Source organism: Amblyomma americanum, chromosome 8 (genome assembly GCF_052857255.1).
Source record: "Amblyomma americanum isolate KBUSLIRL-KWMA chromosome 8, ASM5285725v1, whole genome shotgun sequence".
NCBI lineage: Eukaryota > Metazoa > Arthropoda > Arachnida > Ixodida > Ixodidae > Amblyomma > Amblyomma americanum.
Window position 1 is genome coordinate 86,746,956 of NC_135504.1, and position 25,018 is coordinate 86,771,973.

General features: G+C 45.2%; 1 protein-coding gene across 2 annotated transcripts in view; it reads left to right on the forward strand.

Annotated features, from left to right (window-relative positions):
- LOC144101975 (uncharacterized) overlaps window positions 1–17,395 on the forward strand; it is a 143,086-nt gene extending 125,691 nt beyond the window's left edge. For both annotated transcript variants that reach the window (XM_077635218.1, XM_077635219.1), the window contains 2 exons: window positions 2,862–3,161; window positions 10,495–17,395. In XM_077635218.1, the coding sequence (XP_077491344.1) occupies window positions 2,862–3,161; window positions 10,495–10,731 (537 nt within the window). In that variant the 3' untranslated portion in view covers window positions 10,732–17,395. The remainder of the gene's footprint in view (window positions 1–2,861; window positions 3,162–10,494) is intronic.
- Window positions 17,396–25,018: the final 7,623 nt, after the last annotated feature.

The window sequence follows — 25,018 nt, forward strand, 5'->3', positions numbered from 1 at the left end:
GTGACGTGGTCGACTTTACTCAGCTGAGCTCAGTAGCTGTACAATGAAAGGTACAATTCACAGTGGAAACCAGCATTTTACAGGGAAAGCTCTAATACCTTTGTACAAGTCACTTAGTAGAAGCAATTTAAGGGGAGTGTGCAACGGCAGCCTTGTAACATGTTACAGAGAAAGCTCTAATACCTTTGTACAAGCCACTTAGTAGAAGCAATTTAGGGGGCGTGCAACGGCAGCCTTGTAACGCGTTACAGAGAAAGCTCTAATACCTTTGTACAAGCCACTTAGTAGGAGCAATTTAGGGGGCGTGCAACGGCAGCCTTGTAACGCGTTACAGAGAAAGCTCTAATACCTTTGTACAAGCCACTTAGTAGAAGCAATTTAGGGGGCGTGCAACGGCAGCCTTGTAACGCGTTACAGAGAAAGCTCTAATACCTTTGTACGAACCACTTAGTAGAAGCAATTTAGGGGGCGTGCAACGGCAGCTTTGTAACGCGTTGCAGAGAAAGCTCTAATACCTTTGTACAAGCCACTTAGTAGAAGCAATTTAGGGGGCGTGCAACGGCAGCCTTGTAACACATTACAGAGAAAGCTCTAATACTTCTGTACAAGCCACTTAGTAGAAGCAATTTAGGGGGCGTGCAACGGCAGCCTTGTAACACGTTACAGAGAAAGCTCTAATACTTCTGTACAAGCCACTTAGTAGAAGCAATTTAAGGGGCGTGCAACGGCAGCCTTGTAACGCGTTACAGAGAAAGCTCTAATGCCTTTGTACAAGCCACTTAGTAGAAGCAATCTAGGGGGCGTGCAACGGCAGCCTTGTAACACGTTACAGAGAAAGCTCTAATACTTTTGTACAAGCCACTTAGTAGAAGCAATTTAGGGGGCGTGCAACGGCAGCCTTGTAACGCGTTACAGAGAAAGCTCTAATGCCTTTGTACAAGCCACTTAGTAGAAGCAATTTAGGGGGAGTGCAACGGCAGCCTTGTAACGTGTTACAGAGAAAGCTCTAATACCTTTGTACAAGCCACTTAGTAGAAGCAATTTAGGGGGCGTGCAACGGCAGCCTTGTAACACGTTACAGAGAAAGCTCTAATACCTTTGTACAAGCCACTTACTAGAAGCAATTTAAGGGGCGTGAAATGGCAGCCTTGTAACGCGTTACAGAGAAAGCTCTAATGCCTTTGTACAAGCCACTTAGTAGAAGCAATTTAGGGGGCGTGCAACGGCAGCCTTGTAACGCGTTACAGAGAAAGCTCTAATACCTTTGTACAAGCCACTTAGTAGAAGCAATTTAGGGGGCGTGCAACGGCAGCCTTGTAACGCGTTACAGAGAAAGCTCTAATACCTTTGTACAAGCCACTTACTAGAAGCAATTTAAGGGGCGTGAAACGGCAGCCTTGTAATGCATTATGTGGACACCACTGCCATATGCTTTAAGTGGGAGCCAGTTATGCGACTTTCCTTTCCTCGAAACCAGTGGAGGGTTTAGAATGCGAATAATACAACCCTGGGCCTGGAGTCCGTGAAATATGCCGGGAATGCCATCGAACTGAAGACCGCAAGCGGAAAAAGGACGAGTAAGCACGCGAGTGTATAGACACCAAAACGGGCCTGTGTGATGCCCAATTGGGGATTCCCCTGTGAAACGTCAAAATCGGTCTGCCAATCCAGACCTCTCGGCCATTAATGCCAATCAGCTCTTGCTGAATAAGGCACAAAGCCGGTAAACTTAGATGTAACAATTTTTTTAATAAATGCGAAAAGTGCTAATCTACCTCCCCTTATGCAATGCCTTTCAGCCCTTAAAGGGAAAATAAATTAAAGTATTTTCAAACCATTGTGCCCCAATCATTCTTTCAGCTCGTGGCTTTTGTACTAGTTGTCCGTGCTTTCCATTTCTACTCGTATGTGCCCCAAGAAATAAAAGTGGCCATAAGTGTTCTCCACTTTCGGAGTGCATATTTTCCAGCTGCTTTGGTCTCATGAGTTTTGTACGTGTCATTTGGGCTATTGAAACTAGCTTAGAAACAACACCAGCAAAAGAAAATTGATAAAAGATCAGCATTTCACTTGAAAATTGATTTTTAGAAAATGAAATAGCCCCATAATTGTCTCACATCTCGGTGGACACCTGAACAGCGTCGTAAGGGATGGGAGGAACATTGGAGTGAATGGAAAGAAAGAGGTGCCGTAGTGAAGCGTTCCAGAATATTTCGACCACCTGGGGATCTTTAACATATACTGACATTGCACAGCACACGGGTGCTTTTTGCGTTTTGCCTCCACCCAGGAACTACGGCTCAGTAGCCAAGCACTCTAACCACTGAGCCACCACGGCTTCAGCAGAGTGCATGTTAAGGCAATATCCATGAGCAACTCATTTTTCGTCATACGCACTCTCATGTCGCACAGAGTAATAGACTGAAGGACTATGGTAATAGCAAAAATGCAAACACTTTGAGATGTGAAAATGTGCACGGAGGACAACCAGGCCCACCTCTAAGTGCACCCACTTTATACCTCGAATAGTTACGGATACACGATGCTAGCTTGAACACAGCGGCGGATCAGTGGCAATGGCATTCGGCTGCTGATCCCAAGGTCGTCGAATCGATCCCGGCCACGGTGATTATTTTTGATGTAGGCGGGTAGAGTGTGATGTGTGGTCGAAATTAATCCCAAGTTCTCCGCTGTATAGACCCGCCTCTTAGACCGTGTGTCACACACTTAGGGACGTGTACTGACTGTGTCGGAGGTAACATTCTAGAGCATTGTTGGCAGGTGCATGTCTTTATATTTTGCTCAAGGGATGTGCTGGAGTAGTGCCCGATAAATCTGAGTCTCCTTGCGGCATCCCGCAGAAGGAGAGGGGCGAGACGTTTCTGGAGAGCCTTCTGAGCGCCTGCCGCGAGTGGTTCAACGAGCGGGACCAGCTGCTGCGGCCGCTCGACGCGTCCACGGCGGTGCCGCGCCGCTGGACGGCCTATGTGTGCTTCCTGGCCGAGCTCCTGCTGGGGCTGCGGGGCCGCAGCGGAGGAGGCACGGCTGGCCGCGGGGCTGCCGCGGCGCCCACGGCGAGCCGCACGCTTTGCCTGGTCATGCTGCTCTGTGACTGCTGCCACATCATCCTGCGTCCCCCATCGCTGGGCAACGCGGCTGAGGCAAGGCCCTTCTTTCTGTGATCCCGCTAAGCGAATTTGTTCAGCAGATTGCTACGCTGTCTTGCATTTTTTTGGGTACACAGGGTCAACATACCACGTGAGTAAGTTAGAGCAATATAATTATTGAAAGTAGATTTGCATGCCTTCTCACAGCTGTTACAGACACCACTGTGTTCTTAAAGAAGCATAGACACCAAATTTTGGTTGCATGTTTTTTTCCTTGTAATGGTGCATAAGGCATTACTATACATGGATCGCCATTAACGGCCGCTAAATAATTTACAACAAAATTTCTTCTCACCTGTTTCAGCTTCAACATCTGAGCAATGGCTGTGACATCAAAGGTCATAAAGGTCATGTGAGACATGAAGAAAATGCAATATAATCAATCCTTCATGATTTGTTATTAATCCTACTCTTGAGGCAGTAACATTGTAGGGAATCAAAGCGATGAAGCATCGATTATATTAGTGCTTCCTCTGAGTGATGGCTATAATACCTTTAAAAATAGTATAGCCATCACTCGAAAGTCGAATGTAATTATTCAGCGGTCGTAGGTGAATATCATGGGCAGTCCATATATACTGCCTTACGCATATACAGGGCGTCACAGCTAACTTTAACCAGGGTTTAAAAGTATGCCGCAGCGCTTTAAGGCGACGCGACCAAATGCATGTTGCTGGCTATTGTATGGAGCAAGTCACACTATTTTTGTATTGGGCTTAATTGCATAATTAGTCGAGATTAATCAATCACCTTCTCAAGCAACGAAGGTAAGTGAAAAAGCCCATTGAGGAATTTGTAGAACGGTTTGCGAAAGGTCCAACTGAACCGTTTTTTACTTATCATCTATTACATATCGTTTTTTTTTTCGCTCTCTGCAGATGCCCGCGAAATACAAAAAATACCACGTGAGAAGTCCACTTGCGCGCCACGATTGCAGTGCTCTCAAATGTTCTGCCCAACAAACAGCTCATTTAGCCCGGCATGCTGCTTAAATGAAAGGGCTGCAACGCAGGCACTGGCTGTGCGATTACGCGAGCTCAAGCGATGAGAACTGCGTATGCTTGTCGCTATCATCAAGAGCCGCAAGGGAAGCATACTGCTGGCGTAAATCGCACAACCAGCTGCTGCGTCACTTCTCTGTCACCTTTTAAGCGGCAGCACACTGGGCTAAATGGTCTGTTTCTACACGGAACGTTTGAGAGCGCTGCTATCGCGATGCGCAAGGGAGCGTTTGACGTGGTATTTTTCTGTATTTTACGGGCATCTGCAGTGAGCGAAAAAAAAGCTGATACGTAATAGATGGAAAAGTTAAAACTTTTAATTCGGACGTTTCGCGGACTGTGCTACAACTTTCTCATTGGCCTTTTACGCCTATCTTTGTTGCTTTCGAAGTTGGTTAATTAATCTAGACTAATTATTCAATTAAGGACTTGCAACTTGCTCCATACAATAAACCAGCTGGATGGATTTGGTCACATCGTCTTAGAGTGCGTCAGCATATTTTTAAACCCTCGCTAAAGTTAGCTGGAACACCCTGTATACTGTCTTAAGCTTTACAACTAATTGGAAGGAATGGCAAGTTAGTCTTACAGTGGGTGGAAACCTGGACCATACAGTCATGGAAAGATTTAAGAAAGGGGTGAACGGGGGCATGTATTTAAAAATGCTGACAGCGGTAATTTTGTGTAAGCTATTTCGCACATTACACACTATAGCGTAAGGTTGGCCAGTTTTTTTCTTTGATTGCTCAGACTCCACCACTTGTCCTCGATAATATGCTTATTGTAATGCCCGCAATGGGATGGCATTGGCAGTGGACGCTCCACTGGAATTACTCTAAAGTTTCACCACAGTTCGTCGTTGCCACTAATAACTACTCGAGAGGAATAATCTCAAAAACCTCTCTCAAAATCCTCCAAAACCGCCCTGAAAAAAGTTGAGACGTGGAAATGACCTGGGTACTGGCTCACTCTTGCTACCCTGGGAACGAGGCAGCTCACAATATGGCTCAAGGGATTACCGGCCGAGCCATGAGCAACAACTCGAGCCTAGAACGCACAGAGGAAGGTCTCATCATCTGCCAGGAAATCACCCAACACTTTAAATTATCTAGACAGATGCTACCACCGCCTCACAAAAGTCTCACCACAGCTCAAGAGGTTAGATGAAGACAACTCCATGCCAATACTCTCCCAAACCTGGTAAGAATGCACCACATCAACCTGGATGAATTCGAACCCAGTTGCTCAAAATGTGCCCGGAGGGTCACGATGGAACACATCTTTTGGGACTGCCCCGCAGACCCACCGCGCGAATAACTCCAGAAGCTTGTATGCTTGCAAAAGTGAGAGACCCTTGTGGCCAGCTCTGACCCGGAAGTACATGTCCAGGTCCCAGCACAAGCCCAAGAGGTCGCCTTTAGCACTGACGGAGGGCCATCTGGTGGGGTCGACAGAACCCATCACTCCCAGTATCGATATTAAAGTTTTGTGGCCGACTGGTAAAGACAATAGAATCAGTGTTGGATGATCCTGTGGGCTAATTTTGGAAAGCATTGTTTGCAGTTGCCTACCATTTGGCCTCTTGAGCCTTATTGCTTCTGTAGTCTAGTTTCTCTCTACATGTCATTGAAGCATTACTGTGCCTGCCCGATTTCGTGGTCTAAGCTTAACAGAGTCTGGCTAACCATTTTTGCTTTGCATTTGGTAAACCTAGGTGCAACTGCAAACATTTTGGCTTCTCACTAAGCAAGAGGCATGGTTACTGTCCATATTCCTTTTGCACTGAACTATACCAGCGAACCAAGGTGGTGGGCAAAGGACATACAGGACAAAGGACATACACATCATTGCTTATTGGTCAGATATACGACAAATTTGCCTCGGTATTTTTATGAGCTCAAGAGAGAAAACTTGCTTGGCCCACATGACAAATATTCACAGAGCCTAATTTGCATTTCCTGTGAAAGGTATCATTACAGCTTATTGCAATGGTGTAGTGGTTTCTTGGGCCAATGCTAACATTTTTATGGGTGAAATCTGCGTAGCATCACATACTGTCATGGTGAATTTGTCAAATCACAAGCATGTGTGAAACACAGATAGGGCTACAGAAATGCTACAAACCAGAAGTCATGCGTCACCCACGCATTGAGCATACATCCACAGAACAAAGAATTTCCACGAGCTTATGTACTGCAAATCCAAGACCCTCTTTTCGGAGCAAGTGGCTCTTGCATGTTACGCAATATTATTTCATTCAGTTATGAATCTGTGATGACACAAACAAGAAATGAAAATAGTGGACCACGTTGCAGGTACAGTTGAATCCCGCTACAATGAAATTGACGGGACGCGCGAGAAATTTCACTGTCGAAAAATTAACCAAAAATGCTAGGAAATAACTCCAGCAAAACATAGTTTTATTGCCAGAAATCTGTGAGCTTAGCCTGCTTGCGTTTCACTGCCAGCAGTGGCGTCACGCGACTCTCGCACTCTGTCAACAGCAACATCGCGTCGGCATCGTGTGTGCCAAGGAATTTTCTAATAACGTCGAAGGCATCCAGTACCTGCGATGAGGCTGCCGGGGCAGGTGAATCTTGAGCGGAGTCATCTTCATGATTGGACGGCTCTTCCAGCTCGTGAATACTTTTGATGTCTTCATCGCTTTGTTCCTCGTGGACAATCGCGTCCGCGTCGAGGAAATCGTCCAGCGCTATGTCAGCAGGGACGTTTCCAGCTTCCTGGAGTGATTTCCAAGTAACGTCAATCTCTGGAGTCGATGACGATGGTGCACTTTCCGCGGCTGCAGTTGTGCTGGTCGCCTTGCTGTCGACAAACCCGGCGTGCTTGAAGCAGTTGCGAATCACGCTGCACCATGTTGCTCTCCATGCCGCAGCCATCATTTCTAAAGCCATGAAAAGATCCACTTTCGTCTCCCTACCAGTGTCGGTGTTCAGGAGAAGCCGCAGGATCAACCTCAGGAAGACTTCATGCTCCGGATGATGCCTTGGTCCAGGGGTTGAATGACTGAGGCGCAGTTCGGCGGGAAGAACTTCAGCTCCACACTTGGCGGCTTGACGTCGTCAATGCGGTGCGCTGAACAATTGTCCAAGAGCAAACAAACCTTTCAATTTTGTCTGCTCATGTCGCGGTCAAGTGCCACCACCCAGTCAGCAAAAATGGCACGGGTCATCCACGACCGGCTGTTTGCCACGTACCTGACAGGTAGGCTCCTGTTCCCCTTGAAGCAGCGCGGTTTTGCACTTTTGCCAATAACTAATGGGGGGCATTTGTCAGACCCATCCACATTTGCGCACAGTAGCACAGTCACTCGTTTCTTGCTATGTTTGCCTCCGTGGCAACGCTGCCCTTTAAAATCAAGTGTCTTCGCTGGCAGCATCTCATAGAAGAGGCCTGTCTCGTCTGCATTATAAATATCAGACGGAGCGTAACTGCCCATTATGTGAGCCATGTTGTCCGCCGCCCATGCTGATGTGCCGTCAACGTTCGCAGATGCCAATTCACCGCACAAAACCTTGCCGACAAGGTTATAGCTTTCTTTAAAGCGATTCAGCCATCCTATGCTTGCCTTAAAGTCATTCAGCTTTAGCAAACAAGCATAATTTAGGACCTTCTGCTGTACAATTTTACCGCTCAGGGGCATGTTTGTTGCTCGCGTATCAACGAACCAAGCATAGACAGCCTTGTCGAGCTCTTCATACGTTGGTTGCATCACTTTCTTCTGCTGCGCTGAACTGCCCGAAGAAAGTGCCTTCCTAATGCTTTCCTTATTTTTCAAAATCGTCGATAGTGAACTCGGCGCGATGCCAAAATCTGCGGCAATAATTGCCTCCTCCTTCCAGCTTTCCGCTTCGGCAATAATTCTATCCTTTTCTTTTAGCGAAATTAAATTTTGCTTCTTCGTTGGTGGCGACATTGCAGAGGCGATCGACGAGATCAGACTGCAGCGAGAGAGCGACGATCAACACACACCGACACACGAGAAAATGGCGGCAAGGGCTACGGAGAAGGCGGGGAGGGGAGGCTGGCGACTGGACTTGGATTCGTATTTGGCCCTCGTACGGCCGGCAGCCTTCGCACGGCGCAAACAAATACCCTCGCTGCTTTCCTATGACGAATAAACGACTCCCAACCAAATTTTTTAATAAAGAATACATGAAAATGTATTAAACATACATTCCATGCATTATTTAGCTCCTCCAAGCCACTGCTTTAGCAAGGAATAATCTCATACAGCACCCAACTTAAAAACCTTGCCGACAAGGTTATAGCTTTCTTTAAAGCGATTCAGCCATCCTATGCTTGCCTTAAAGTCATTCAGCTTTAGCAAACAAGCATAATTTAGGACCTTCTGCTGTACAATTTTACCGCTCAGGGGCATGTTTGTTGCTCGCGTATCAACGAACCAAGCATAGACAGCCTTGTCGAGCTCTTCGTACGTTGGTTGCATCACTTTCTTCTGCTGCGCTGAACTGCCCGAAGAAAGTGCCTTCCTAATGCTTTCCTTATTTTTCAAAATCGTCGATAGTGAACTCGGCGCGATGCCAAAATCTGCGGCAATAATTGCCTCCTCCTTCCAGCTTTCCGCTTCGGCAATAATTCTATCCTTTTCTTTTAGCGAAATAAAGTTTTGCTTCTTCGTTGGCGGCGACATTGCAGAGGCGATCGACGAGATCAGACTGCAGCGAGAGAGCGATGATCAACACACACCGACACACGAGAAAATGGCGGCAAGGGCTACGGAGAAGGCGGGGAGGGGAGGCTGGCGACTGGACTTGGATTCGTCTTTGGCCCTCGTATGGCCGGCAGCCTTCGCACGGCGCAAACAAATACCCTCGCTGCTTCCCTATGACGAATAAACGACTCCCATCCAAATTTTTTAATAAAGAATACATGAAAATGTATTAAACATACATTCCATGCATTATTTAGCTCCTCCAGGCCACTGCTTTAGCAAGGAATAATCTCATACAGCACCCAACTTTTCAAGAAAGGCGGACCACTGACCAGTGAAGGCTCCCGAAAAATTCGTAGAAGCGAATGCGTGCTCACAAAGTAATTCGTTTTCGAGGGAATTTTAATACATTAACTCCTATGGGAATTTCGCGGGGAATGAAAAATACTTTGTTGTGGTGAAAATTTCATTGAAGCGGCATTCGTTGTGCTGGGATTCAACTGTATCTTCTTTCTGTTAGAAAAACATGAGTCCACTCTGCCATGCTTATCAGGAACATTATGCAAATTTAATGAGACGTTATTGAAATAAATATCCGTAATATCATGTGAACGAGATATCCAGCAGATAACATGTCAGGATATCTCCACAGAAAAAATATGCATATCAAATTAGTGTTTGTAATGTCACCCAAACAGGATATTCACAGGATAACATGTTGGGACGTCTCTAAAGCAAGGACTTCCCATAGACATCCCTCGCAAGTACTCAAAGGTATATGATTTGGATATCCCTGGAACCTTGTGTTGTCACTGGGCCGATACAAAAGAGGTTATTCAATGAAATTAAAGGCCAGCTTATGTCATGCAAATGAGCACTACAGCTGTTTGTATACAGCGATGGAAATAAGGGTACTGGAGTGCAGCGGTGCATTCGTGGAGAAATTTCGCGGTAAATATTCAGTGGGGTACTGTGATCGTCAAGCATTCATTTAGTTAGCGAGCACATGAGCCATTTGCAAAACAAGCTACGGAAAAAAACGAGCAGCAGATATCGGAACCAGCAGCCTCGGAGCCGAAGAAGTCTTGCGGCGCAGCTGTGTGCGGGCCGAAGCGGTAGTGGCAGCTGTTGGTCGGTGTGGGTTGTGTGCGAGTTTTGAAGGCTTTCAAAAATCTCGAATGTCTCCATGGTGCTGCGTTGACTCGAATGTTATCTGAACTGAATTACATTGAAAAACTTTGTGTAGCACCGCAAGTTCGGTAGTAGAGACGAGTGGCATTGCAAATGACATTTGAAATGCCCTAGTAGCAGGGGTAACGCTGCAATTCCGTCCACTCATGGGTTAGGGCATTAGCGATCATACGATCGGAAGTTGACAAAAAAATTACTGACTTATTTGTGGAAATCTTATATTCCTGAAACGTATTAACTACAAGAAAAACCAACCCTAAAGGACATTGATTCCTCATGTACGGGGAATGCATCAAGCTGCAACTATTAATAGCAGTACTGGCCATTTTCTGCAGCATATACCTCAAGCCCTGGTTGATATGCTAGGCTTTCCATTTTTATTGTTATCCTAAGTGATTGCGCTCTGAAAAGCTGACCCCAGCACTTGTCACCTTCACAGATGGAGTGCCTGCGGTCGGTGCTGACGATCGCAGGCAAAGCCGTCGAGCGTGACGCCCCCCAGCGCATGGCGACATTGGTGGGGCGGCTGCGGGAGGCCTTCGTCCAGCCCGCCCTGTCGGCCCAGGCACGCAAGACGCTGCTCGAACTGATCGAGCTGCACGCCTCCGGATGGCAGCTCAACCTCGCCCAGCAGCTGTACTACTTCCCCTACACGAGCCTCGAGCACCGCAAGTGAGCCGCCAACGGCGCCAGAGTCCCGACCACGATGACGACGACCCGTCACCTTTTTTGGTCACTGGGAGATATCGCTGTACCGTAGCTTGTTTGTGGCACTCTGGAACATTGGCGACACTTTGCAGCAATTCAAATCTGAATGAGTGCAGAACACGCATTTTGAAGTGAACTCTAAGCTGTCAGAAGTTGTTGCTTTGATGGCAGGCAGCCATGAGTTGATTTGTATATGCCTTCCAGTTTGGAAGGGCATCAACCGCTGGTCTTGAATTTCCAGCGTGTTGGCCTCTTGAAAACATGAAACCAATATTCCTCAACCACCGGGCCAATAGAATTTGTCATCACTACTTCATCCGAAGTTTTGGTTAGCAAGCTGCGGTACTTTTGAAGCACTCTCTGGTGACGATCCCTGGTGCACCTCCTGTACCTGTCTGACAGAAAAAAAAAGGGTGAAAAAACTGTCGGAAGCCCTTAAGTGGTGTGCAGCAAGATTTTGAGGCTTCTTTGGCAACCTTTCGTCATGGTGCAATGTCTACTGCATTTCCTGCTAGTGTAATTCTTTGGTGTAAGGTGCAAGTATTTTTCCTCCACTTTCTGGCGTTTAAACATTCTTTCTGCCAGGGATTAAGCAAGAAGCATTGCTTCCAGCTTGGCGTTTTGTTCTTTTTCATATTGAAAATCAGGTGAAAGAAGTGGAAATTTCCTATATGTGCTTAGCAGTGTTTGCAGCCTTTGTATTTTCATTGTAAAGAAAAGAATGTTATATTTTGGTAGCTCTCAATGCTGTGTTCGTTTCTGTTCATGTGAGCTTGTGCTGCAGAAACACCTGGATCATGTCTTTGCATCAATTCTTTTCACTAAAAGTGTTTTACATCAGCCTTCAGCACAGAAAAGTCAAATGAATGGCATCTTATTTGAACAACCATCAAGTTTCCATCGCCTTCAAAATTTTCAGGCGAATTTCTGTATTTCTCGCACTCCCTCGTTTTATCTCCTGTGATAAGTTCACAGAGGTTGGTTCTTTTCGGCTACATGGCCACTCATTGTCATGAGCAGTGACAGGCGAATGCTGTTGCAGCTCTGTAAGTCATAATTGTGCGCTTTCCTTCTTGATTACATATTTTTGTTGGATGCTGGCATAGCCGGTTTTCTTCTTTGCCTTCTTTGGAAGGAGCAGCATGTTGTTAGAATGTTACAATTGCAATGCTTCTCTTCTGCATCGAACTTTTCACCATCTTTTGGCTCATAGTGCTCGCTGACAGCGCCCCTGCTCAGTCTAGAGTTTTGTATTGGTCCCCAGGCCTTACCTCACACTCAAGTCTTGGCACTCCTAACCTCATAATCAGCAGCAGCCATGCAGTAGTGGGAGGAATTATGCAAGCTGTACTTCTGAAGCCTCGAAAAAGCCTCATTGCTGCAAGTATTGTAATTCATTCCTTGGATACGTATGTGCAGAGGTTGAGCACATGCTCAAGTGCACATTTGCAGTGAACGAATTCCTGCATGTGCCAAGACTGCAGGCAATGGAGTTTTTCGATGCAACACTGTGAAACCATTACCATGAGCCAGTTTATTCAACAGCCTCTCTTTTGAATGTCTGGTGGGCCACACCCTGCCAATGTCTTGTGTGTCCTGAAAGTGAGAGCTGTTGGACCTCTCTTGCTCACAGGTCGGGCGCCCCCAGTTGTGATGCCTGGTGAAGATTGCCAAGTGTTTTGAGACCCGCCTTTCTTTGGGGTGTCTCATGTGAATGGTGCTCAGGGTGTTGCTTTGTGTTGTGAAATGCCGTGGTGCGGTCTTTCGCCCACTGTACCAGTTTTCGAAGCGCACAAGTGTATTGACCTGCCCTAGATGGAAGTCAGCACTGCACCCGAGTCCTGCCCTTGGAGTGAAACCTTGTTGGCGGTTTGCAACTGAGCAAGATGTGCCGGTTATGTATGGGGCGCGAGCTCCTTGGCACTCTTCAGAGAACATTGCGCTGGATCACCATCTGTGAACCTGTCTTTGTTTCTGTAATGCAGTGTCCTTTGTGAAACGTAACCTTAGTACCATGTCCTGAAAAAAAAAATAACTTGTGGATCTGTAAAGTTCTTTGTGTTTCACTTGTTGATGCGATAACCTTGTCAATCTCCAGTAAATGCTAGCTGAAAATCCTCTGGAACCTTATTTACATTGCATATAGAGTTGCACATTGTGAATTCCCTGCTTGTTACTTTGTTGTTTCATTGTTCTAAGTGGGAGGTATTGCAACATAATTTTTTGAAACCGTTGAAGTCTTCCAGCATGCATCAATATCTGGTGGCTTCTGATGACCTTGTATTTTACACAAAAGTTTCAGTACACCCCATGAAGCTAGCTTTGATTATGGAGCTAACACTGTATTGAAGATACATGCAAAGCTTTGTCAATTGCATGGACACTTCATGATGAGTCTTTGTAGTTACGACACAAGCCTAAAAAAATTCTGGGTTTTACAAGTGACCTGAGACATGGTAGAGATGTTCCACTAGGAAATATGATAAATGTAAGGCTGTCAAAGCATGCAGCAATATCCTTAAAGACACTTGCATTGTGTACTCGCATAAAAAATAAGCGGGACTTTGTGGCTGTAACTAGCTTTCCTGCCTCCTCATGTACCAGAGTTCTTTAAAATTTTTCTTTGTCTAGGTCTTCTAGAAATCTATAGGGTTTAAATATATTAGCAAAGCTAGAAAAAAGAATTCTGTCCAGGTGCTTAAGAACCTACAAGAAGAGATACCAATTTCAGGGGTATGAAGTGTTGAATCTGTGAATTGGTTCTTCGCCAAGCACTGTCCAGTACATAGTAAACATCACCATAATAGATAGCCACCAACTTTTTCTCATTAGTGTAGAAGAAATGAAAGGGTGCATTTTTGCATTAATGACAGGAATTCATAGAATAAAACGATTTCTTTTTGTTTGATACATTTGAGGTACATATGGGAATAAGTAATTCAGTAATTTCCTCGTTTATTCCAAAGATTTAATTTGCACATTGCTCATTTTAAAGAAAGTTGGTAAGAAAATCAATCGTTACCAAGTCCACTAACCAAAGACTAAGTGCAAGCATAAAGACGTTTGTACAGATGTACCCTGGAGGACCTTGCAACATTGGAGGGTTCTTTCTTGCTTTGTGACCAAAGCACCTTACATAGAGCGTGTGTTTCCAGAGTATAACACTTAGTGGTAGAATATTATTCTAGAGTATGTTTACTAGTTACAGTGCGAAAGTGAATCTTGAGACAAATGAACTGAACATTTGTGTGTGAATGACTGCTGTTCTAAATGTGACCATTGTAATGCAATGAAAGACGAAAGAGCTGCTTCATGGTACAACAGATTGAAATGTCTGCACCCAAATCCTTTATGGAGGCTTATAAAGATAACATGGAGAATGTGCTGCATTATATGACTGCATGAAACATTTGTACCGACATTAGGTGTTGCAGGGAGCAACAGATGGGTTGTATAATTGGTGAAGGCACTGACATTGTTTTAGAGTCCTTAGCACTTGAGTATGTCCCTCATGCATTGAAATGAGGAAGTAGCTTTACTCTTTGCTCCTGCCATGACAATTGCATTTGTCTTTGTGAAGGGCATCTTGTAACTGATGTGTCCACATGGTTCAACCATTTGAGGGTCTCCGGTTTGAAGAGTGCAAATTCGTGAAGATGGTGGAGTAGTGCGCTTCATTCAAACTGTGATATCAAAAGTTGCGAACCTGATGTCTGCCATCATTCGTTTTTATGTGCCTCGATATAGGAGAAGGCTGATTAACAGAGGATTGAAACAAACATCTCTGGAGATAGTTGCAGGGTCTAGCTCAGATGCTAGAAGTGTGTACAGCCTGGAGCATACCCTTGTTTTAGTTCTGTGCTCAAAAAGATGAAGGAATGCTTTGGCACCTGTTGCTTGGGCAGTCAGTCTGTTGTACTCTATGGCAACTCTTTGTGTCCAAGCAAATCACGAATTAGTGGCAGCAGTGATGGTAAAAGCGTGCGCGAGAGACACGTGCATCGGTACTCTGTGCATCGAAGAAAAACATACATGGTTGCCTCCATCCCCACTGCAGCTGGTGCAAGGCTGCATGCATACATGGTTGGGGTCATGAGAGGTCTAACATGCGAAGGTTTGCTCACTTGCATGTCTAAGGTGTCTTTGAGAAGGAAACAGGCGCACAACCTCGTGGAATCTTTAATACTTCATGCAAGTAACTTTTACCATTTGTTTTTCTGTGGACAAACTCTTTGCACTTTGCAGTTCGAATGCTTTTGCATGGTGCAGATATTGGCTGGCAGAAAAAAGAAGGTAGTTAGAGCCTTTGGATATCTTTAGTTTTATTGTTTTATTACTCTTGTTCTGCTCAGAGAAATGCAGTCATGGGCCACTAGAAAAGACGTACAAAACAGTGGAGAGGCATTTGCAGCGAAATTTAATTATTGTACTAAGGAAGTTGTGTGCTGTTTCTGCAACTCAAAAATGGCTGTAGACTGCATTCCAACCTCGACCGTGCACAACTATGCAAACCGGAAAATGAGTGAAGAGGTTGCAAATGTTTTGAAGCTTTTCAATACTGCCTGCCCTAACTATCTGTTTATGCTAGGTAGTTTTCGAGGCTAAGGCTGCTGTTTAAAGTGCTTTATTCATCAGACATCTTCACAGGGGTTGTGGTATCGCACCCTTTGGTAACATGCACGCTTTGACGAATGCTGTTCTGAATGCTGAGCGTCTTAGTTCGATCATTCATACGATTTGATGCGGCAGTACTCGTTGATGGTTGAAACTCTAATATGGCATCGTGGAGAAGCTGAAGCTATGAAATGATTTAAGAATGCTAGATATTGTGCTGGCAGATCTTTGCAGCAGATCAGCATGCACTGAAATTATGTTCCTGTTCCAGCTCTAGGATTGGTCACTGCAATTTAAATAGTAACTTCCATGTAAATATTGCATTATTTGCACGGAAGATACCTGCCCCATAAAAGTGTGAATTAAAAACTCAAGAGGGACTATGTGCTGGTCATGCGTTTGGTTATCTACGGTACATTTCATTTGCAGTTCAAGGCTTTGTTCGCATCTGCATGTTCATACTTGTTGACCAGAGCCCTTTCAATCCATAACTAAACAAAGTCTGTCAGCGTTGAAGATAAAACTCTGAGAGAGGGCACCCTTTATATGTCTACTAAGAATGGAATGTTTTCGCTCTGCTGAATGTGTTACACTTCATTCCAGCACAGTTCCTCTGTATGCCACAAAGCTTCGACAGACGATGATACTTGCCGTAAACCAGTGAGTGGTTAAGCAAATGTGTGACTTGATTTTTTTAGCTGTTTAGTCTGCTTACGGGTGCTGTGTGTTTGCGGTGCTTTCATTTCAATGGGTGTGTCGGGGCTCACTTCTCGGTGGCAGTGATTGCCAAGGCTTGCATCGTATGGGAAAAGCATTGCGAGGGACATTGCTTGGTTTGAGCTCTGAAGATTGGCAATGCCTACCGGTTTGTGTATAGCAATTGCAACAGTGTCCCTTTTCACGGAGCGGATAATATGTGTATTTATGCGAGTGTTTGTGTTTATGCAAAGGAGCGCATGTGCGTTTCCTTGTGGTCTCTTGTTGATTCTTCTGCAGTTTTTCTCATTTTTTGTTTTTCATAATCTAGTTTTGGCGCTGTCTGTGATAAGCAGTCACTGCTTTGTTCATTTTTTGTTGAAAGAAAGTCTTCTGAGAACAAAAACGTTTCCACCTGATACTATGCTTTTGAGTAAGTAGAAAGCTCATTAACAGAACAGAGCCACTGGCGACCTGTATTTCGAGCAGCGAATCTTTCTTTGGACATGATTTCTGCCCAAATTATGCTGTCTACGGTTTCTTTTTCATGTTTCCTAGAGTAGTGAGAATACTGTGTTCTGATAGGCTCATCTATAGATTGCCGGTGTAGCTTAAATGTCCATCTCCTTTCACCTCTGTTAGTACTAGTTTTGTACTTAATTTAATTTCCTTACGTGTAACGTCGATGTTTAAAGACCTGAGCCTGAGGATGTTTGTATTTTGTCACATAAAGTTTGTAGCAGCATTGGTGACGTATGGTGAGAAATATGGTGCCATGATTCTGTGACCATTTTTTATCAGCGCAGTACTGCAAAGCGATCAAGCTGCTTTGACACTGCAGGTCGTTCAGTGGCTCAGTGAACAGACTACTAGTCATTTTGTAGGCTAATCATAACCGAGCTTTGCAGAGTATAGTAGCAGAGAGAGAGGCTTTTATGTACATTGACTAGACTCTTTCCTCTTTCTCTCTCGGTTTTCTGGCGCGATGCCAAAGAACATTTTAAGGATTGACTGCTTGCTTGTTTTGCGGGCAGGCTTCATTTTTTTGGCACAATGCGTTGAAAGAAACGTAGGTGCAGTTGTGCAGCTATTAACAAGCGCACCATGAAACTAACCTCGCAAGCAATGAATCTAGAGCAATAATTAATGAACGTGTGTAATATATCTTGCCATAAAAGCATGGAAAGAGAAGTGACTACGGTGCCAATACTCTCAAGCAGTCATTTGTAGAATACTATTTACACTACTATACTGTTCTTTTTCTTTCTCTTTTGTATACTTGAATGGTAATGCAGAAATAAACTCAGTAGTATTAAGTACAAGTGTGTTGCCCTCATTTATTGACTGCAGCATCAGACTTGCATAATTTCAGCACTGTTTGCTACGGGGTCCTGAATTATGCAGTCTTTAGGGGTTCCTTTTCATGTTGCCTATTTCAATTCTCTCAACAGTACAATATACCAACTTCCAGTTCTTGTGTCCTGGGTGGGATGTGGGGATCAGAACGCAAAAATTGCGAAAAAGTTGGCTTTTGAAAAGTACACTTTTTGGTATCTACAACACACTTTCTATGTCGTACTGAAATATTTCAGCCAAAAACAAACTCTAGGCAGTCCAAATAAATATATTTGTGAGCATCTACACTTAGACAGTGTGTGCTAGTTAAGAACTTTCAGCTTTGTTTTCTCAAAAGTTTGTTTTGAGCATGTCTACTTGCTCGTGAAAAGCACAGCACGGCAATGGGAGCACGGATTTTAATCCTGTTTGTTTTTTAGTAATTGCTGAAATGTGCCTTATGTGAAGACAGTCTCAGATTTACCATTTAGGGCCACCATTTTTTTTGAAGCAAGATACATTCTAAACATAAATAGAAGGTGCATACTATGTCGTATAGAAAACTAGCAGAGAAATTCAAAAAGAAATTCAGAGAATCCTAATTTAGACCATACTTATCAACTATTAAAAACATTTACAGACCCATAACCCATTTTGCTGTCATGCTAGGCTTTCCACAAGCAAGCAACATGTGTCCAACGTATAAAACAAGGATAAAATAAAAATTACTTAAGATGTCATTGTGAAACTTTCTAGCTGTCTGTTTGATGCTATTTCAAACCAGTCTGCCAAATTTCATCACTCTAAGTAAAAAAATAAAGTTTACTCTGATTCCGTCATCCCCCTTTGAACATACATTTTGACTGAAAAGCATCTAACCTAACAGTAACAGCAACCTAACGGGTAACACATAGCCAAAGAAAGATAAGACATGAGTGCCTTAAGATAAGAGTGAACGAGGGCTATGATGGTCAAAAGAGAGTAAGAGTAAGGCATGAACAACGATAATATAATTGGCGCCCTTCGTTTCCGGGTTTTACTTTTTCCACAATTTGGGGGTAAAATTTGGTTATATTTCTCGTGGTCAAATTCGGGTGAAAATCCAGTGGTTCTGCAAAATTTTCAGAAGTTTGAGTTCGCAGCACAACAAACTTTACTAGAACAGGTTGTTTTTGTGCTAGACGAAATGCCATCTGGTTTGCTCATTGCTTCATAAACTATATGAAAATCACTGGTTCCACCAAAACCTTTTACCAATTAAAAGTTTTTCATATCACAAATATTTCGTTGCGTACGTTATCAATCTCCCATGGATCGAGCACTCCCACGTCTTGCAAGGTCATCCTGCTTTCATTTGCACTATGCGGAAACATTTAGCATCACTGCAATCAATGTATTTGCGACAGGTCCTTGGATATTGTATCAGAATTCACCCTTGGGCAAGTTGGTGACCTTTTATGTAGGCTTCACAGCTCGAAATACATGGACGATAGACGCCATGAACTGGGAAAAGAGTAAACAAGTCCTTTTCTGTTTTTGAACGGCAACAGATGAGATTCCTTGCAATCCAGAAGCAACCAGCGCTGGTAATAAACAGCAGGGTGGAGGCAGGAAAATAAACCAGGACAGAATGAACAGTATAAACCGAAGAGCGAAGTGATAAGCTTTAAACGGAAAGGCAAGTTTTGAAAGAACAGAACCTCGCTAAACAGGGTTTTGCAAAAAACCGAGGGCGGGGTGAGAGACTGATACAAAAAATGAAATCCTTGACTGAGACAAAAAACTTAGTTGGAAAAAGAAGGCAAGATAGGTTAACAACATGGTTCAGCAAAATGCAGAATCAGATGGTAAGACCGCTGCGAAGCAGAAGCAATTGTATAACAAGCATGGGGTGGAAAGTACCCCCGCGTAAGGACTACATTGGAGTCATAAAATACATAACTGGTAAAACCCAAATACAAGCTGAACAAGATGCAACCAGAAACATTAAAACCAATAAGAAACGGGGTGTAAAGAGCCCTTGTGTATACAGCGGAGCCATGCGAGTAAAAACATGTAAAACCTAAGTACTAATATATACATGAACCAATCAAACTAGTAGCCTACTAGGTAGTTCTCTGTCAATCAGAGAAATGGAAACTATGCTGGTGTGCTCGCTGCTACTTGCTTTATGAAGAACATTTCGATCATTTTTCTTTCTGTTAGAGCAGTGCTGGCTGCACTGCCTGTTGTCGCTCTTGCAAAGCAGCGATGGGGCCGCTCCCGCTGGCTTGGTGCTGCTGTTCGCTGGCAATCTGCTTCCATGCGTTTCTCTCAAAAACTCTACATACATGCATGTGCCGCCATACGCAGGTTTATATTTACGGATTCTAGTGATAGTCGAACAAGCATATATATGCTATTAACCTTAGAGACAGGTTTAGCTATGGAAACCACTATTTTCCTTCCTGCGCAATTTGGGCGTGCTGTCTCATTGTTTATCACATGACTCTCAACCGACCCATGGCTAATTATTGCTAAAAAAGAAACTGTTCTGGGGATGAAATCAATTAGAGTCTATCCCTGCCCCGGTTTTCTTTTAGCGTTGCACTGCAGGACTCCTAATCGTGCAACCTTGCACTGGCATAGCAAGCTTCATTGGTTGCTATAAGTTACATGGGATGTCTGCGTTTTATGTTGCCTAATTATTACCTCTGTCAGGTACTGTGCCGGGGCACGTAGTGCTTCTGGCTCATTTCTGTGTGCTCTATTAAACGACTACATTATCTTTACAACATGCAGATATCCTTGCAATTTGACTAACAGGTTTCACTGCGACCCCTCTCCATGATATTCTGCGAATGGTACCTGACGCTGCTCCGCAGCTGATAAAGTAAATGTACTGAAGCATGAAACTTCACAGTGTACCTATTTGCTTGCAATTTTTTTCAGTTGCAGAGGACTGATAATACTCCTAAAAATATAGTGATATTTTTTGTTTGCTTTTTCTTCTGTGTTAATTCAGCATTTTTCAGTGAGGGAAAAGTCTAAGTATGTGTGAGGTGTAACATCCCGAAAAAGCACGTGGACTGTGAAGGATGGCGTAGCGGAGGGATCCGCATTAAGTCGGATCATCCGCTTACGGGATTTAAGGAGCGTGCTGATGAGAAAGGACGCTGTGGGCCGTGGCGACAATTAAGGCTCATCCAGTCGCTCGAAGCATGAACTCGTAATTTTTGTCTGTTTGCTCTGGTGCCTTCGACTGGTCGCTCTCGTGATCCGGTTAGGACTTGGCAGAATTGGAGCCGTGGCAGTGACTGCTAAATAATAACACCAGCCTTGGAGCCGCTCTTACTCTGAGCCAATAGCGAGCCGAACGGTCGGCGAGTTTTTAGAGCGGAAGCGCAGGAAGCAAGAGGAGGACGTAACTTCCGGAACCACGAGCGGCACCGCTAAACCATGGTGTCAACATTAGCCGCATGTAATGTCCCTTGATTAGCTTTAGCAGCACGTGGTCCCATACAGTCTGCATCGCTGTCGCCGCTTAGCCTGTATAGATCGCTACACCGGCTCTCCATCCTACGGGATGCCCATTTTTCGAACAGCAACACAGACCGCATTCCTAGCATATTTTTACGGCGTCTCTTGGACATTTTGCCCCACACAGGTCGGCACCCGCAAAACACAACACAGCAAGGACGCTACAACTGCGTGACTTCGTCAAAAGCCTACACTTGCTTCTGCCTACGCGTAGGGGACGCCGAGGTCTCGCACCGCTTTCGCGAAATGGCGTAATGTGGCTCTGTCACATGAATTAACTCATGTCGGCCGCGCCGCTCCGACTTTTAACGCGACAGCGTTAAAGGGGCTGCGAAACACCGCTTGAACGGATACCGGTTACACTTCAGGTAGATTCTTTATGCCACACAGATGCTGACTCAAAAAGAATTAACGAAAACCGATGCGTAGAAACTGGAGTTATTCAATGAAGAAATTTCAAAATACAAGCAAACAAAATGCTGCCCTCAACTTGATTTTCGCGCAGCTTCCCATTCCCATTTCACTCTACCAATGACGACACTTAGTGCGCCCAATCAAAACAGCCTATCTGAGCACGTGGCGGAAGTTTGCACTCTATGGTTGCCTGTTCTCTGCAGCTCGTTCATGCCAAGGCTAGCAGCGCCGTTTGCATGGTTACAACCACCATGTGAACGCCCATGCTGACCCAGCGATTCTTCATCGTCACGTCGACGGCGCAGAAGGGAACACTGATCAGTGATGTTCCCTTACTTATGGATCCGAACTCGAGCGCGAGATACTGGGACAATGTGACAGCCTGCGCAAGATATCAGACACATTTAGCATAGCGCGTACTGCTACTGCTTGCCGCCAACCATCGCCCGTCGCTCCTAGCGCGCTGGTTGGTCAAAGCGAACAAGGAGCGCGCGCTGTTAACGGGAACGTGGCGCCATCTGGCGCAACCGCCCGGTGATCCTCCACAAGCTGACGATGCACACTCGCTGCTAAATGTGAAACTAACGCATCCTTCCTTGGGACCGAAACGAACGCTTATAGAGTTAAATGGCTCGATCGAATCGATTCCGCAAAGCCGCTCTCAGATACATAGAGAGTAGCCATAAGTGTTGAGTGCTAGGTCGTAGGATGTTTACAGAGAGGCGCAGTCTTTCGAAGCAAAAAGTAGCCAAAGCCTCTGGTGGTGTATTTTTGTTTTACTTGCTTTACAGTGTTTTTATCTAGGGCAAACAAGTTGGTTTTGTTCATGTAGTATAAAAGACAAAAGCTTGACAAAACGTATCTCTTGTTTTTAGCACAATTTGCAGTATATTTAATCTTTGTCCAATCATCAAGCTCCCACTATGTGATGTCATATCCGCTGCTAAAAACCGCCACTCTATGGTGACACCGTCAGCGCCACGATTTTGTTTTTTCGAGCTAATTAAAATATTAAAAAATCGCAGTATACGCGGTACGACCGATGTTAATGGCATCACTATAACTCATTCTACGCAACCAACAGGCAAAACAATGCACTGAAAATGTGTTTCGGGGCCCCTTTAAGGACCACGTACGTGTTGCAGAAAAGCAGGTGTCGTCGGTGGGGTTGGCCGTGAAGCGAAAAATCCCAGAAGCATTCATAAATAAAACAGAGACGGAAATTGGTTGAGTTCGGAAATCCAACCTTGCAGGGCCGCCACGCCAGCTCGATGGTTTGAATGAACAAAGGCGCGTCTAGTGTATACGGTGCTGTCTTAGAAGGGTGCTTTAGAGGCATGTACTATGGTGTACATTAGTAATTATGAGCGTGGAATTTACACAAGTTGCAGTTAAGCGAGTGGCAAAGTACATTTCAGCTAATTTTCCTCTTCGTCTGGCGCGCACGTAGTCCCATCAGGTGGCGCCCAGTAATTGGTTTTTAATTGGTTTTTTTTAGGGGAAAGGAAATGGCGCAGTATCTGTCTCATATATCGTTGGACACCTGAACCACGCCGTAAGGGAAAGGATAAAGGAGGAAGTGAAAGAAGAAAGGAAGAAGAGGTGCCGTAGTGGAGGGCTCCGGAAGAATTTCGACCACCTGGGGATCTTTAACGTGCACTGACATCGCACAGCACACGGGCGCCTTAGCGTTTTTCCTCCATAAAAACGCAGCCGCCGCGGTCGGGTTACGCCCAGTAAAACTGGGCGGGTACGCCCAGTAAAACCACTCTCTCCTCCTTGCAATCTCTCCTCCTTCACATCCGTGACAAAGATCCTGGCAGGCTCGCCACTTTGTCACGGATCTCTCCAGAGAACACTCGGACCGAAAGAATGGACTAGGCGACGGGTGTACCCACACAAACGCACATTTAATACACCCTACGTGGCACACACACTAGAACACAAAACTAACAAAACTAACACAAAGCACAAAGACTATAAATACACACGACCCGAGCACACTGCTACTTGCGTCTACTACTAGTGTTCTTCTATTAGCGGTCGGCGTTCGGGCTCACGGTTGGTTCGGTGGGGCTGCGGCGTTGTATGGATCCAGTAGGCGGCGTCGAGGCGGCGTTCGCCGTGCTTGAGCTGGCGTCGCTGGCGGCGTTCGACGCGCTTGGGCTGGCGTCGCTGGCTGCGTCGTACAAGCTCCAGGTGCAAGCGCCCGTGGAGGTGATGCCGGTGTTGTTGGCGTTGGAGGAACCAGCCGGATGACTGGCAACAGCGCAGGAGACACCCATGGCCGTAGCAGGTGGTAGCGTCCTCTGTTGACTCCCTGGCACGGGCTCAGGCACGGCAGGAAGTCCACGATGCGATGTCGTAGAAGGCGAGCTCACCGGAGCAGTAGCCGGCGTCGCTTTCTTCCAGTCAGAGTGTCCCTTACCCGCCGGAGCCTCCGCTTCTCTGCTGTTCCCCCTAGTGCCTTGCTCTCACTCGCCCTTTTATAGCCTCGGTGTTAGTCCACGTAAGCCTTGTCGTCGTCTTCTTCTCTTCTCCACCAATCATCTCTGTCCACCTCACCGAATGCTCCTCCACCAATCGCCTCTCTCCACCTCAACGAATGCTTCTTCTTCCTCTTCTTCGGTTAATTTGCATCGTCTTCTTCACACCCTTTTCCTTTAAAATTTAATTAGGCTCCTTAAAATATGTGACACACACCAAGCTCCAACATATCCCGCACCTCATTTTGAATTGATTCTTGAACTACTAGAGGCAGTGGGTATTGTTTCACGCTTATAGGTCTATCTTAAGACAGATCTAGTTTTCAACATTTGACATCCGTTTTGCCCGGCGCAACCGAAAACACATCTCCCTTGCTTTGGATTAGGGCTTTTATCTGTGATCGTCTGTCTTCATGCATTTAGATTGGTGTTTATTAACACCTTATCCAATCCTACAGTTTTCTTCCCAACGCACGTGGGCACCTCGGCAATATCATCTGTCTCATCTGCTACTACCGAGCATAATACCTTGGGGGCGTATCGTATGGGACCTCTTTATTCATATTTTTTCAAAATATTTACATGGAAAACCTTCATAGCGTTGTTTATCAAGAATTCATAATCCATGTCATTTTTCTTCCGCGTCACGAGGTACGGGCCCTTCCATTACATCAGTAACTTATTATGATCCGTGGGTAGCAGGATGAGAACCCTGTCGCCCGGATTCAGATTTTTGTGAGTGGCTTTCTTGTCATAGTAGCCCTTATAGCGTTCGCGCGCCCTTTCCAGGCCTTGATGAGCAAGTCTGCACGTTTCCTTCAACTTGTCCCGTAACTCAAGAACATATATGTATTAGAATGGAAAGTTGGGCGAGTTGGTATGCGTTCATTTTGGGTGGAAAAAACAGCGCGAACGGAACGGAAGACAAAGAAGAAGGAAACCACACGGACGAGCGCTCGTCCGTGTGGTTTCCTTCTTCTTTGTCTTCCGTTCCGTTCGCGCTGTTTTTTCCACCCAAAATGAACATATATGTATGTTGTCTTGAGACCTGACGCAATCTCTTTATTGGCCCACAGCTTCTTGAGTATTGTAAGTGGACCTCTAACAGTTCTTCCATACAACATCTCGAAAGGTGAGAACCCAATACTCATTTGCGGTACTTCGCGGTAAGCGAACAAATGAGCTGGGAGA